Below are 13,275 nucleotides of genomic sequence, written 5' to 3'. Positions count from 1 at the left end.
ATGTATTTTAAAACTTGACCCAAATCTCACGTGCATCAATTCATTTCTCAAAAATCATAAACAATCTGTGCATGCATTTTGGGTAAACATGGGATGATTTATTTCAGTTTCAAGTTCAAAGCTACCTAATAGTATGCTATCAACTTTCTACAATGTTGGCAAAATAACATGAAGAAAACTTTCAACAAAAATTGTATGCAAGTCCTATGCAACAACATAATTCATATGTTTCAAACACATGGGTCGCACATCTATATGTGCCAAAACATTCGCCAAAATTTGCAACATGACATGTTTGGTGAAGACCCAAGTTCTTCGAATCACACTTGTCAAATCTACTAGTAACTCTACCGACATTCAAATGCTCAAATATCTTAAGATGAAAATCCACAACCAAGTTGATTAACCTTACAATTTCTATAAAATTTATGATAATTCAACAAGCCTATGGTTCAAACTTAAGCAATCTTCCTGACCCATAATGATCCGCTTAACGTAATCAACATACTTAATTGTCACTCATGGTGACAATGCTACAAACATCGATTCTTCCAACAATTATTCACTAGGAATACACTCACTCTCTCCATCGATCATCACATCAAGGAGATTCGAGCACACATATGTACCCGTGAACTCATAATAACATTGGCTTGATGACTATGAACGTACCATACATGAGGATTCTTGCTACCAACTTCATGATTTCTAATGCTAGTATCTTTATCGACCTCAACATATCCAATCTTAAAGTGTCCAATTGTACATTCTCACTTTCATTCACTTGGAAAAAATGCTAGTTTGAGTCTAGGGATCGGAAATCAATACCCAAAATCTCTCAAACTTATCCATTGACACCAACTTGTAACACCGTAAATATGGAAAAGAGCGAGTAATTTGAATTTTTTATAATACATCAGATAAAGAATAAATTCACTTCTAAAGGTCATCACTTGATTATCTATATTGGAAATCTAAGATTTGACATAAATTATATATAAACCAAATCTTACACAAAATCTAAGTTAAGGACAGGTTTTACTAAAACTCTATAACAGATGTTATCTCCAAAGTGTTAGGACTAAAGTAGTCCTAGGTTTTAGAAAGTTTTAGAAAGTTCTATAAAGTCCTTTACATTGTATTGTATTGTAATATCTTTTATTTGGGATAAGAGCACTGGCTTTACTTGTAAATGTCACCTAAATAGGTGACATAAGGCTTAGAGTCGTTGTTGTTCATTCTAATCATTCCAATAAGAGTCGTGTAAGATGATTGAGAGTTTTTAAGTTTTCTACTTTCCAATAATAGAATCTGGCCGGTTCTTCATGTTCTTCATCTACATTCTCTCAATCTATATATCATGAATAAAACTTGATTTGTTGTTGATATGGGAACATCAATTGGTATCAGAGCATAATCAAATCATCATTTTCGATACAATCATTCAATTCAGCAGCAAAAGTCAAGTTTTGATTATGTTTTTGCAATGGAACAATACTTAGATCCTTCATCAACTTTATGTTCGACATTTGAGCCTAATTTGATCTAATTCACCTTGTTCTTATTGTTTTAATCTAATTAATGCTAAAGGAATAACATTTAGGTGAATACGAACCAAATTGGATCATCAATTTTTGGTGTTATATGTTAAATATTGATATTTTTGATGATCTAAAAGTCGAACTGTGCTTATCTGTAAAAAATCTTTCCTCATCGCCTATTGAAGATATTCATTGAGCAATAAAGTGGTGCTCATCGCTCAACGAAGATACGAAGTATTGAGCGATAAAGCGTTCATCGGGCATATTATGTTTCTTGGTAACTTGGTATTGAGCGATAACAATTGGACTTGGACGAAAATTTTGAAAGTTCTGAGCGATAAAGTGTCCTCATCGCTCAAAGCTTATCCGGAGACCAAGTTCATCGTCGAAGTCATATGCTTCAAAGTTGGTATCCGCTCAATGTGCTGAGCGATAAGATCCCTCATTGCTCAACACACCAAGCGATGAAGTGTCTTGGTAGGCGATGACCTCACGGATTGCCTTGTTACTCTTTGTACGATAAAGTGTTGTCCAGTAAGCCATCTCATCGCTCAAGGCTTCAAGCGATGACCCTTATGATTGAGCGATGAAGTTGGTTGGAAGTTGGAGTTTATCCGCCCAAGTGATGAGCGATAACATAACTCATCGCCCAAGTGATGAACGATAACATAGCTCATCGCCCCAAGGCTTGAGCAATAACCTTGCTCATCGGCCAGGGAGTGGGCAATAAGCTAAGGATCATCCCTCTCAAATCAATTTCATGGTTGTAATCATCATTTATTTTTTCTCAAGTCAAAATATATAGTTCATTCAGCCGTGAACCCTTTTGGATTCGTTAGGAAAACAACCTCACCACCCTTCAGAATAGTGTAAAGTTAGCGTACATCTTATGGTCGCTATACCCCACTACATGTACACCTCATTGGGTTTGTTTGGTTTGTCCTTGAACCCTATCAGTAAAACATATAATTTGAACTAGTTATTTCATTAACTAACGATTTATTGCTATAAAACTTCTAGCCCTCATGTCGGGTTGTTACATACATGGACATAGATTGATCCAAATTTGAAAAGATGATGCTATTATATTTCCAAAAGTTACAAAGCAACAACCTCACAAAATAATCAATTGAAGAACAAAAAACAAGTTTTCTAACAAGTGATTGAAATACATGTTCTTTGAGATGACACACACCTCTAAGAAAAGTATTCATTGACGATGTAGAAATTTGAGTTAAATTTTATAAGAAGTAGTATTAAATTTAAACCAAATCAAATCAAAACCAAACGAACCCAATATATCTGACTTGAAAGCAGGGTTTGAGAGTGGGATATATGTAGATGTATCATCTATCCCAAAAACTAAAACTACCATTTAAAATGATGAAAATAATTTCAACTGAACATAGTTCGTATTTCACGTTCGTCACCTGAAGGAGTATTGATACACAAAATTACATAAAGGACTATAAGTGCAAATGTAAACCATAGAGTTAAATTATTATACATATCCACATATCAAATGGATGACATTTTTAGTTGTTTCCACATATGGTAGCCAAACAATGCATTTAGGTTTAAAAGAGGGAACTTTTTAACAACAATGCCAAATATCATGGGAGGTAATTGAAAAATTCTTGAGACATGATGAACTTGAATTTTTTGTGTCTTTGGGTCTCGAAAAGGCCGGAGTGAGGACGAACCACCATGGTTGTTGCCAACAAACCATGAAGAGCAACAACAGTCACAGCACGGAAGAAGATCTGAAGCAAGAGACCTCTCCAACTAATTCCCCTCTTACAACCCTTGATTCAAGATTTAATCAAACTCTCAGAAGTGTTCAAGGGTATGTTCTTTTATGTATCTGATCTTGTACACAGATTCGAATTTCGTACGTTTTTCTCATTTGAATTACTTTTTATCTAATCGTTTAGGAAACCCACATCGGCTCGTTCTAGAATTTGCTTTGATTGAATTGCATAACTATCGTTTTGTGATCGGTGAGAAATTAGTAATTTTGGATCTGCAAGGTAGAATTTTGATGATAATGCTTTGTATAAATGTAGGATTGTTTGTATCATCTTTTTTTTTAATTTGCTTTTCATTTCTGCAAATTGAAACACAATTCACACCATCTATATGCCTGGTAATTTCGTTTATTTTGGTGGATAACTGATACATTCTAATTGTTCTAGGGATTGTACTATACTATCTCTGTTCTCCAGAAGTCTAGATTTGACTTTTGACCCCATATATGTTCTAATTTCACAATTAAAACGAGAAAAAATTCCCTGCACTTTAATTTGGTTGTAAAGCACAATTTTGGACAACTATAGATCACCCCAAATGCGTGTCCTAACTCTTAAAGCTCAAACTTTGGATCCTGAAGCTCAATTTGGACGACTTCTCTCCTGGCAACTTTCGTGCTATTGAAAATAATCATTTTCTTTGAATCTTTGTGTAGAAAAGTTGGCAACGGTATTTAATTACATAGGGGATACCAGAATAGAAATATTTAGTAGATAGAAGTTACCAAATTCTTGCTGAAAAATACAAATAGGAAAACTACTATGTACATAACTGGACTACTTTTTCGGGATGGAAGGACCACAACGTGAAACACTGTTCTCAAGGACTGAGCTGTAGCAAGTGAAATAGAAGTCATGGATGACTTTTATATTTTATGTATTTTGAGAAACAATTTGTTTATGGGTTTGTGTTTGTGTCTCCGTTAGTAAATCCACTGCTATTAGAAGACATGAGCAATGAAGCAAAAGCCAGATCTAAATGGGGCCTTTTCAATCTGAAAACTCAATGTTCACTGTTGTCTTACTTTGTTCTGCTACAAACATATGCCCAAAGTAGCAATGCTCTGAGATCTTGAAATATCAAAAAGCGTGTATGCATAATTAAAATACTGGGTATATTAAACCAAACAAGACCAATATATCCCACCCAGAGGTGGGGTCTGGGGAGGGTGGGATGTAAGCATGCTTGATCTCTACCCCAAAGAGTAAAGCGGCTCTTTCTGTGAAGACCCCCTGCTTGTGAGAAGTGCATGGAGAAAGAGAGTTTGCACAGAACACGAGACAACAAAAGCGAGTTAGGAGCAAGCAACAACATACAAACACAAGTAGGTACAAGAAAATCTGAACGTAAGAAAAACCACACACCCCTAATCCAACAAGCAAATATCATTAGTGCTGGAAGAACTGAACTAAGAGGAAGATTGGATGGCAACTTTTTTTATTTGAACCCCTCTATAAATGGGCATGAAATTCAAATACAGTGTAATTATAGGAGGTGCACAATCAGGAGTTGTGCCAACCAGGTTTTCCATAAAGATAGGGGAGATATAAGTGCTGCAGGGGATGCCATCTCATTCAGTACAAGTGCAAGGGGTTGACGCTACACTCAATGCCAAGGGATTATGGGGAAGTCAATAGCCCATGATTGACTACTAGAAAATGAGTCTATCAGGGTTTACATTATAGATACTGGTGTTGGGGAGTTTGTATTATGGTAGTTCTTGTGAGGTGAATGGATGCTTTCAAGTTGTGTGGCACGTTTTCATGATATCATGGTATTCTGTTTTGAATTCAGTAGAAAAAAAAGCTAAAACTTTTCGGGTTGCCCCACGTGGTTGGAACCATACTTCATTGAAAGGGAAACATGTCTTTACCTCTGCAATATTTCATGTGTTCTTGCATGCTCTTTCTTGAATCTCCTGTGATTGGATGTACCCTGGCTCAATTTCCTACGGTGCTCGTCTTAATGAAGTAATTTCCTCGGGAATTTGTGGATTATGATGCTGCTAGATGAGAGTAAAGTAAGGAATTTTCTCAGGTAAAGATGTTAACTTTTAGTCCGTTGTTCATTGGGATGGTGTGTCTATGAATTTGGATAGCCGTCGTACCTCTTTCTGTTTATGTGCCTTTGACACTTTTGGGCACACAGGATAACATATCTGGTGTACTGAGGCCATGGGTTTGACAGGTTTGCCATGTCCTCTGCATGGAGAAAAGCAAAGAAAAGTAATATATGCACTCGTGAATGATGAAATGAATCAGGAAGATATTAGAGGAAGAAACGCAGTGTGGTTGATGATATCTTGGACCCATTTATAGAAATTGTAATATAAATACTAAGCATGCTTCCTGTTGGTGGTCTTGTATGCTCTCAGATGAATTTGAGTTCCTGTTATTTTCTTCACCTTGACTGTAATTACTACATTATTTTCTGACTCGTTATATGTTGTATGCAAACAGGCTGTTAAAGGGTCGCAGCTTTCCTGGGAAAGTGTTGATAACAAGAAGATCGGATCCACCAGATGGTACAGTCTTGGGCTCTCCTGGTGTTAATCGGAGCCCCTCAGAAATTGACAGGTCACCAAGTAAACACATGGATGATCCCGACGAGGTAGCTCGGATGATTACAACCTAGGTTTATTTGACCTTGATATTTATATTTGAAGTTCATAATTTTTACTTTTTCATGCTGAATTTCGAACCTTTTGTGTAGGATAAAATCCATAGAAATAAACCAAATACTAGTACAACTGTTAACAAGTTGAAACCATCAATGTCAAATCCTGAGGATAAGTCGAAGGAGGCTCCAAGATTTGTGATGGGTGCCCGAGCTACAGATACTGCTAGGCTAATGAAGTTCACAAAAGTGTTGGGGGGCACAACTGTCATTTTAGGTACTCAAAATGTCACCGAATAAGTTTCCTTTTAATTTGCTATATTATTTGATTTCTTTAACGGTGGGAAATGTCAGATGCTATATGAATATGAAGAATATTTAACGTTCCACCTCAAATAAGAAGCAGCTAGCACTTCACATTATATCCAGAATGTAGTGTTGCCTAGACGAAGTAGAAGTACATTGCCCAGAAATTAATAAATATTATGTGTAATTCATGATGCAGACCATCATCCGCAGAGAACAGGAAATCTACATGCTTTTTATGAGCTTCTGTTATGCTTGTTGCCAGTAAAATAGTTGGCCAAGTTGACATGTCCTATGTGACAAGTAAAATCTGGTGAAATTGTCTGATAAACATGTGGCATGTTGTATATAAAAGTAAGACCCTCTTCAAGTATTAGGATGTGTTCCATCTGAAAAAATACTTGAAGCATGCATAATGTTTTCTGTTACCTTTTGGTGTAAATTTTAATTAACTCAACTGTTTTTCAATTTGATTAGGATTTTGAATAGAGATGGTACTTAACCTTTTTTAAACGTTAAAGTAGTTTAGACTTTATTCTATATGTTTAATTATGATTATGATATAATAACTGAAGATGTTTTATCAATACACATGTCATGCATATACAATTATGTACTAACATACATCATAATCGTAAATTTTTCTTGTTTCTGTCTATTTTTTTGTCTCATTGCTGTAAGATGGAGTTTTGCCTGTTTGGATTGGGTTGCATCATTCCAATATAATAGGATACTACTTAGTAATGGTATGAAGCGCTCACTAGATGTCTCATTGCCTTGTAACATGGTACTTTGCTTCCTCAGGGAATGGGTGTTTATTTCTTCTTCTCTCTCCATAATGGAAAGAAAATTACAACATAACCTTTAAAGGAAGTCATCGAAATACAATAATCATCTTATATTTAACACTGATCAGATAAATATTTGGGGCTGGTAAAAAAGAAGAGGTCATTGAGCAAGAACACCAGCTCAAATCTATATGACAACTCTTCTTTTTAAGAAGTCTAAGAGATAAGAAGATGAGAAAACTAATGTAATATTGGGGTTTGACTTGGTATTTAGTAATTCTTTATAAGGCGCGCCTAGGCCCACAAGGTGCCTCAGCCAAGGCACGGGGCCTTAGTGAGCCTCGTGAATACGCCTAGCCTCGACTTTAGAAAAGCCCAAGACCTTGAGCCTCAGATCCTAGCCAAGCCTCAAGCGCTCTTTTAACAACTATGATCTTTCCTACTTGCAAAATCCTGAATTAAAACTTACAGTGATTGAAGAAGATGGTGAAGACGGTATTATAACCCTAGAAACGTTCCAATTTTAAGTGTGATTTTTCTAATTTCCTTACGGCTGTCTGAGATAGAGAAAGGGAGGTGGTAGTTTAGTGACTGGGAACCATCAACACAGACTCGGGTAACCCACATTGACGAAGGACAGGCGATTATATTGTTGACTTATTGATCAGACCCGTATATCTTGTTCTTGAAATCAATCTAGGACTTCTTATCTGGAGGACACTTATCTGTTTCCACTCAAAGAAAGAACTTTTGTATGTGAAGTACGATTTTTCTCTATATTCTCATGTATTAACAGCTCGGTTTGGTATTTATAGAGTTGAAAATGTTCAGTCCATTCCTATATCATCTGTATTGCACTAACTTCATATGCTCAATAACATTTTATTCTATCTTTCCTGTATTTCTTTGGGCTTGATATGGTCCTATCCTTGTCAGTTCATCTTTTCTACTCCTTGGTTATATCCAGCAGTTGATGAGACGTTCAGGTGTCTTCTCTTTCAGTGATGAATGAAATCAAAGTTTTTGTGAGAAAAAACGGAATCTTATATAAACAAACAGATGCTATAAGTCTATCATAGTTTTTTCTTTTTGTAGATTATGCTCATTCTGTTCCGAAATAGAAAAACAAACCAACAGATATCAGTTATGTTCATGATCATGAAACCGCCCATGGATCATTCCATTCATTCAATGTGACAGCATAATAAGTTTTTCAGTCACTCTAATCTCAAGAATTTGATTTTTCTGTGAAACCTTCTTCTTTTCAGACAAGTTGCGTGAGTTAGCATGGAGCGGTGTGCCACCTTATCTTCGTCCCAATGTATGGAGGCTTCTCTTGGTAAGCTTCACTTTTTGTGTGCTAGCTATGGATTGGGAAATGTTAAGATAGATTGCATTCTGTTCGTACATTATGACCAGCACTGATGCTGCTGAACTAACATCACTATGGCTTAATAAATTGGTCAGATAGACGCTCTGTCAAACCTGGTGAATAAATGACACAATAACTCAATATTATGGAAAAGGAGTATATTCCAACTAGAAGAGAAGATTGAAGGAAACAAGTCAATCAGACTATAAAACCATGTTTCAATAACTTCACGCATGTATAAGATCAATGTGCTCAAATCAAAACATGTAATAGCCTGAAATTGAAGTGCATCATGCACTTCAAAGATCATATTAGTTTGAAAGTTATGGCTATGTTTGTCAAATTAGCTGATAAACTAGTTAGCTTAAAAGTTAGTTGATGGCTGAAAAGCTAGCTAATAAACTAGTCATGTTTGGTTAAACTAGTTGATAAGCTAGATAACAATGTAAAATGGCCTAAAGTGACATGTTGAAAAATTAATTGGAAAATATAAGGGGCATAATTGGAAAAAGGGCGGAAAAAAACCCCTGGAGCTTATTGAAACACTACTTGAAATAACTTGTGGAAAAGCTAGCTTGTGGCTTACACATATGAGATTTTTTCAATATTCTCAAAATATAAGGTGGCTTATGGTTGCTGCATTCATTTTTTCTTTACTACTAAGTTTACGTAGATTAATGTTGCATATGCATGATGATATTGTTAACATTTGGCATCCAACTTTGGTATTGATGTTTGAGGATGTGAAAGGAGCTCAGAAAGGTGTGCTACGTCTATCCCTTCTACAATGGAGCTCTTATTATCTTTGTTGACATTGTCATGCTTATATGCCCATATGTTAATTAGGATTTACAGCATAGATTTTTCTTTTCTGTTACAGGCATTACTTAAGTTATCTTTAATAATTTTACTGTTCTTACTTGTGTTGAGTTTAAATATACACTGACAACAGGGATATGCACCCCCTAATTCAGATAGAAGGGAGGGAGTCCTAAGAAGAAAGCGCATCGAATATTTTGACTGTGTTGCTCAGTATTATGACATTTCAGATATTGAACGTACTGATGAAGAGATTAATATGCTCCGGCAGGTACAGTAGATCCTGGCAAATTTACGTTACGAGAAAAATGAGGACCTAAAAGAACACTATTGTTGAAAAGAAAAGACAGTATATGGAGTGGATACTAGATAATGTTCCGAATGGCTGGGACACAAAACCCTAATCAACCACACACAAATATGTGCATATATGTGTGCGGCGATATGTATATATCTGTATGTATGTGTGTTTATATATTCTCAAACATTTCATATACAGATACTTGCATACATATAATATATATGTGTGTATGATGTAGCAGTGTTTATATTTATACAGCATTCTTGAAGTTAGAGAAGAAAATACTAAGCATATCAAACTTATATGATCAATATCACCCCTACTAAGTGGCTTGGCTAAAATATCAGAAATGCAGTCTTCCCAATGCATCCGCACCAGCTTAATTGAAGGAAGTTTGTGAGAAGTACAACAATTTTGACACCAACTAAATAACAGTCTATTTCGATGTTTTGGTTCATGATTACATTTTGCTCATACAAAGAGTACCTATAGTGCGGTTGTGTGTGGCTAAAGGCTTCTGCAAGACTATTTATCTTGTGGGATTCCTAAAAGTCTTTGTTCCTTATATGTAGGTGGGAGCCCTTCCATTCATAATGTTATGCGAGTATCCACATGCAGGGAACCTTTTATCTGAATAGAAAATCAATGAAAGTAATGTGGGGGTTCTCTGTATTTCAAGATTTCTAATTTTATGCAGGATGTTAACCCACGTTGAGACACTCACATAAAAGGTTTTTTAGATGAGCCACAAAACATTATGCATGGAAAGACTCCCTATATATATTTACCACTGATGACTTGTGATCAATTTTCATCTACCTTTTTTCTCCCTTGCCATGTTAGATTGCTGTTGATTGTCCTAGAACTGTGCCTGATGTCACTTTCTTCCAACAAGCAGAAGTGCAGAAATCTTTGGAGCGGATACTCTACACATGGTTAGATTTTGTTTCTCAATTGATTTACTATCCTTCCAAGGCTCATCTCTTAGTTTCTTTTTGATCATGCGAGTGCTTGTTTCATTTCTGTATTAGGGATGCGATACCCCGAACCACTTTTCTGCAATTTACTTCATATTTTAAAGTCATGTTGTGAGGGTGTATTCTGTCTAGCATGGCTTTAAATCCCTTGAAAGTGTGCATGGACCCTGCTGCATGTACCATTTTAAATTACTAGTGGGCCTGACTTTTTTCTTTTAAATTTTAAAATCTTGTTTTTTCTTTTCTTTAATAACAAGGAGAGAGACTTGCCTCTTATCAGTATTAGTGAAAAGGTCAACCCCAACCCACCTTTTCTTTTCTTTGATTGCAAAAGCTCACTTTCCGGTCGTTTTGGCATGAAAATTAGACAAATTACTTCGCTGCCTAAATAAAAAAAACATGGAACAAATTACCGATATGCAAACTCTTGTTTGGCAAACTAGCTAATAAGTAAGTTGTTGGCTAATAAGCTAGTTGTAAACTGATAAGTTATTCAGGTTTAGTAAAAACTAGTTAACAAACTAGATGACAATGTAAAATGACCTTAAAGGACATACTGAAAAATTACTCAATTCTAACATATAAGGGGCATAATGGAAAAAAATGTGAAAAAGCCCCTAGAAGGATACAACTTATCAAAAAGCTTTCTGAAGTAGCTTTTCAAAACACTAGTTCATAAGCTATGGCTTACCAATGGGACTATATCAATGAACTCAAAAAGTAAGCTAACTTATGGTTCATAGCTTGAATGGCAAATATAAGCCCATTCATACTTCTGGTGTACATTAATGAAGCATGCTTAAAAATATGTTATACTTCAGGTCAACATGTATTCTTGAAAATACTTATGGATGCAACTAGAATAGATAGTATTTTGTGCCTGTGTTGATTTTCTGAAGGTCTTAAGTGGTTTTTTCTTTAATTACAGGGCAATCAGGCATCCAGCAAGTGGATATGTCCAGGGAATAAATGACCTTGCAACACCTTTTTTAGTTGTTTTCTTGTCAGAACATTTGGAAGGGAGCGTTGATAATTGGTCAGTTGCTGATTTAGATCCTGAAAAGATCTCCAATGTTGAAGCTGATTGTTACTGGTGTCTATCCAAGTTGCTCGATGGTATGCAAGACCATTATACGTTTGCTCAGCCAGGGATTCAAAGGCTAGTGTTTAAACTCAAGGAACTAGTCCGGCGAATTGACGGTATTGCCCTTTTCGTCTTCTCTAGATTTCAAATTTTCTATTTCGTATTTCACTGTTCAAACTGCAACAAGGCTTTTCTGTGTATTTTCGCTTTAACTAGCTGTTTTAGCTGGGAAACATTATTTTGAAACTCAATCCTACCAAATATTTTGTCGTCTGTTATATGGAAAATTGCATGAAAATGCAATGCACTTTGGTCTGATTCCTATTTTGTGTAACGTACTTTGAAAACCTTCATTTTGGTATCTCAAATGGAATGTCTCAAATATTTAAACCAAAGTATGTTGCTTTTTCATGCATCCTCAAATGTAAATCAGGTACCTAAATGTTCGAGCTGAGTCAGATATGAGGTACTAAATGTAGGTTTTGTAAGTACATTACGCAAAAAAGTTCAAGCCTTTGTGATACTAGTCGATTATTTATCAGATGATTAGTTGTAGCAAATTTTTGGAGTTTTGCAGGTTTAAAACCATGCATATTAGAGATAGTATATGGACTCCTGTTCAATGTTGATAGGGGATGAAAGTGTTGCAACTTACGGGAAACAATAAAGACTTGTTCGATGCATGATAATTGAAACAATTTCTATTTAGGAGTCAAATGATACATTTTGTTTGGGATGTAAAACAAACCAAACCAAACAAACTCAGTGTATCCCATATGAAGGTTGGGTTTGGCAGGGTTAGGACGTAGGTAGACCTTACCTCTGGGAGGTTGTTTCCAAGAAGACCCTTGGCTTGCAAAAATTTCTTAGGATGTAAAGAGTGCAAACATTTCTTTTGATTTCCCTATTTGATTGTTTTTGTGTTTCCTAATGATGAGTCCTCTCCTTCCACAATTTTAGAACCTGTTGCAAAGCATATGGATGAGCACGGGCTTGAGTTTCTCCAATTCGCTTTCCGCTGGTTCAACTGTCTTCTAATTCGAGAGGTCTGCTTCAATACTGTAATCTTTTCATCTTTTTTTCCCAATAATTTCGGTTTATTTATGTTTTTTTTCATACAAAACTACACTAATATCCATGTTGTTTTAATAGATCCCTTTCCATCTTGTTACCCGTTTATGGGACACATATCTTGCTGAAGGCGACGCTTTACCAGACTTCCTTGTGTATATATTTGCCAGTTTTCTTTTAACAGTAAGATTGAACAACTGTTTTAAGTTGCTACTGATTCTGCAAGGATGTCCACCTCCCTACCTGTTAAGCTAAAGCTAAACGATTTGAATTGTATGCAGTGGTCAGATAAGCTTTTGAAGCTTGATTTCCAGGAGATGGTGATGTTTCTTCAACATCTGCCAACTAACAACTGGAGCCACCAAGAGCTTGAGATGGTGCTTTCAAGAGCCTTTATGTGGCACACCATGTTTGATAGTTGTCCCAACCACTTAGCCACTTGACCCAACCCAACATTAGGACTTGCTTGCTTTCTGCTGTAAAAATCATATACTGTTGTAAAACAAAACATACTATTCAATTTCCTCCACTTTGAAGCTTCTAACTGTATGCTAATGTAACAAAACAACTCCATATGTTTACTTATTGTCG

The 13,275-nt window shown here is 35.8% G+C and overlaps 1 protein-coding gene across 2 annotated transcripts; it reads left to right on the top strand.

The window, feature by feature from the left end:
- The first annotated feature begins 3,235 nt into the window (after positions 1 to 3,235).
- On the top strand, positions 3,236 to 13,228 carry LOC112513002 (TBC1 domain family member 22B-like). Of its 2 annotated transcripts, XM_025119128.1 has the most exons (11): positions 3,236 to 3,387; positions 5,322 to 5,387; positions 5,810 to 5,960; positions 6,063 to 6,243; positions 8,329 to 8,399; positions 9,385 to 9,522; positions 10,396 to 10,487; positions 11,458 to 11,729; positions 12,574 to 12,659; positions 12,766 to 12,867; positions 12,966 to 13,228. In XM_025119128.1, the coding sequence occupies exons 1-11, from the start codon at positions 3,269 to 3,271 to the stop codon at positions 13,125 to 13,127; spliced, it is 1,440 nt and encodes a 479-aa protein (XP_024974896.1). In that variant the 5' UTR covers positions 3,236 to 3,268; the 3' UTR covers positions 13,128 to 13,228. The 2 variants fall into 2 exon arrangements, with proteins under 2 accessions (XP_024974896.1, XP_024974902.1); XM_025119134.1 differs by lacking the exon at positions 5,322 to 5,387.
- Positions 13,229 to 13,275: the final 47 nt, after the last annotated feature.

Source organism: Cynara cardunculus (genome assembly GCF_001531365.2).
Source record: "Cynara cardunculus var. scolymus isolate 2C chromosome LG 1, CcrdV1, whole genome shotgun sequence".
NCBI lineage: Eukaryota > Viridiplantae > Streptophyta > Magnoliopsida > Asterales > Asteraceae > Cynara > Cynara cardunculus.
This window is presented reverse-complemented; position numbering and strand designations above follow the sequence as displayed.

Bases quoted from the DNA above. Each gene is read 5' to 3' on its own strand.
- LOC112513002 (XM_025119128.1), top strand. From the start codon at position 3,269: ATGAAGAGCAACAACAGTCACAGCACGGAAGAAGATCTGAAGCAAGAG. The intron at 5,961-6,062 runs GTAGCTCGGATG...CCTTTTGTGTAG, and splicing joins ACATGGATGATCCCGACGAG to GATAAAATCCATAGAAATAA. The intron at 6,244-8,328 runs GTACTCAAAATG...TCTTCTTTTCAG, and splicing joins GGGCACAACTGTCATTTTAG to ACAAGTTGCGTGAGTTAGCA.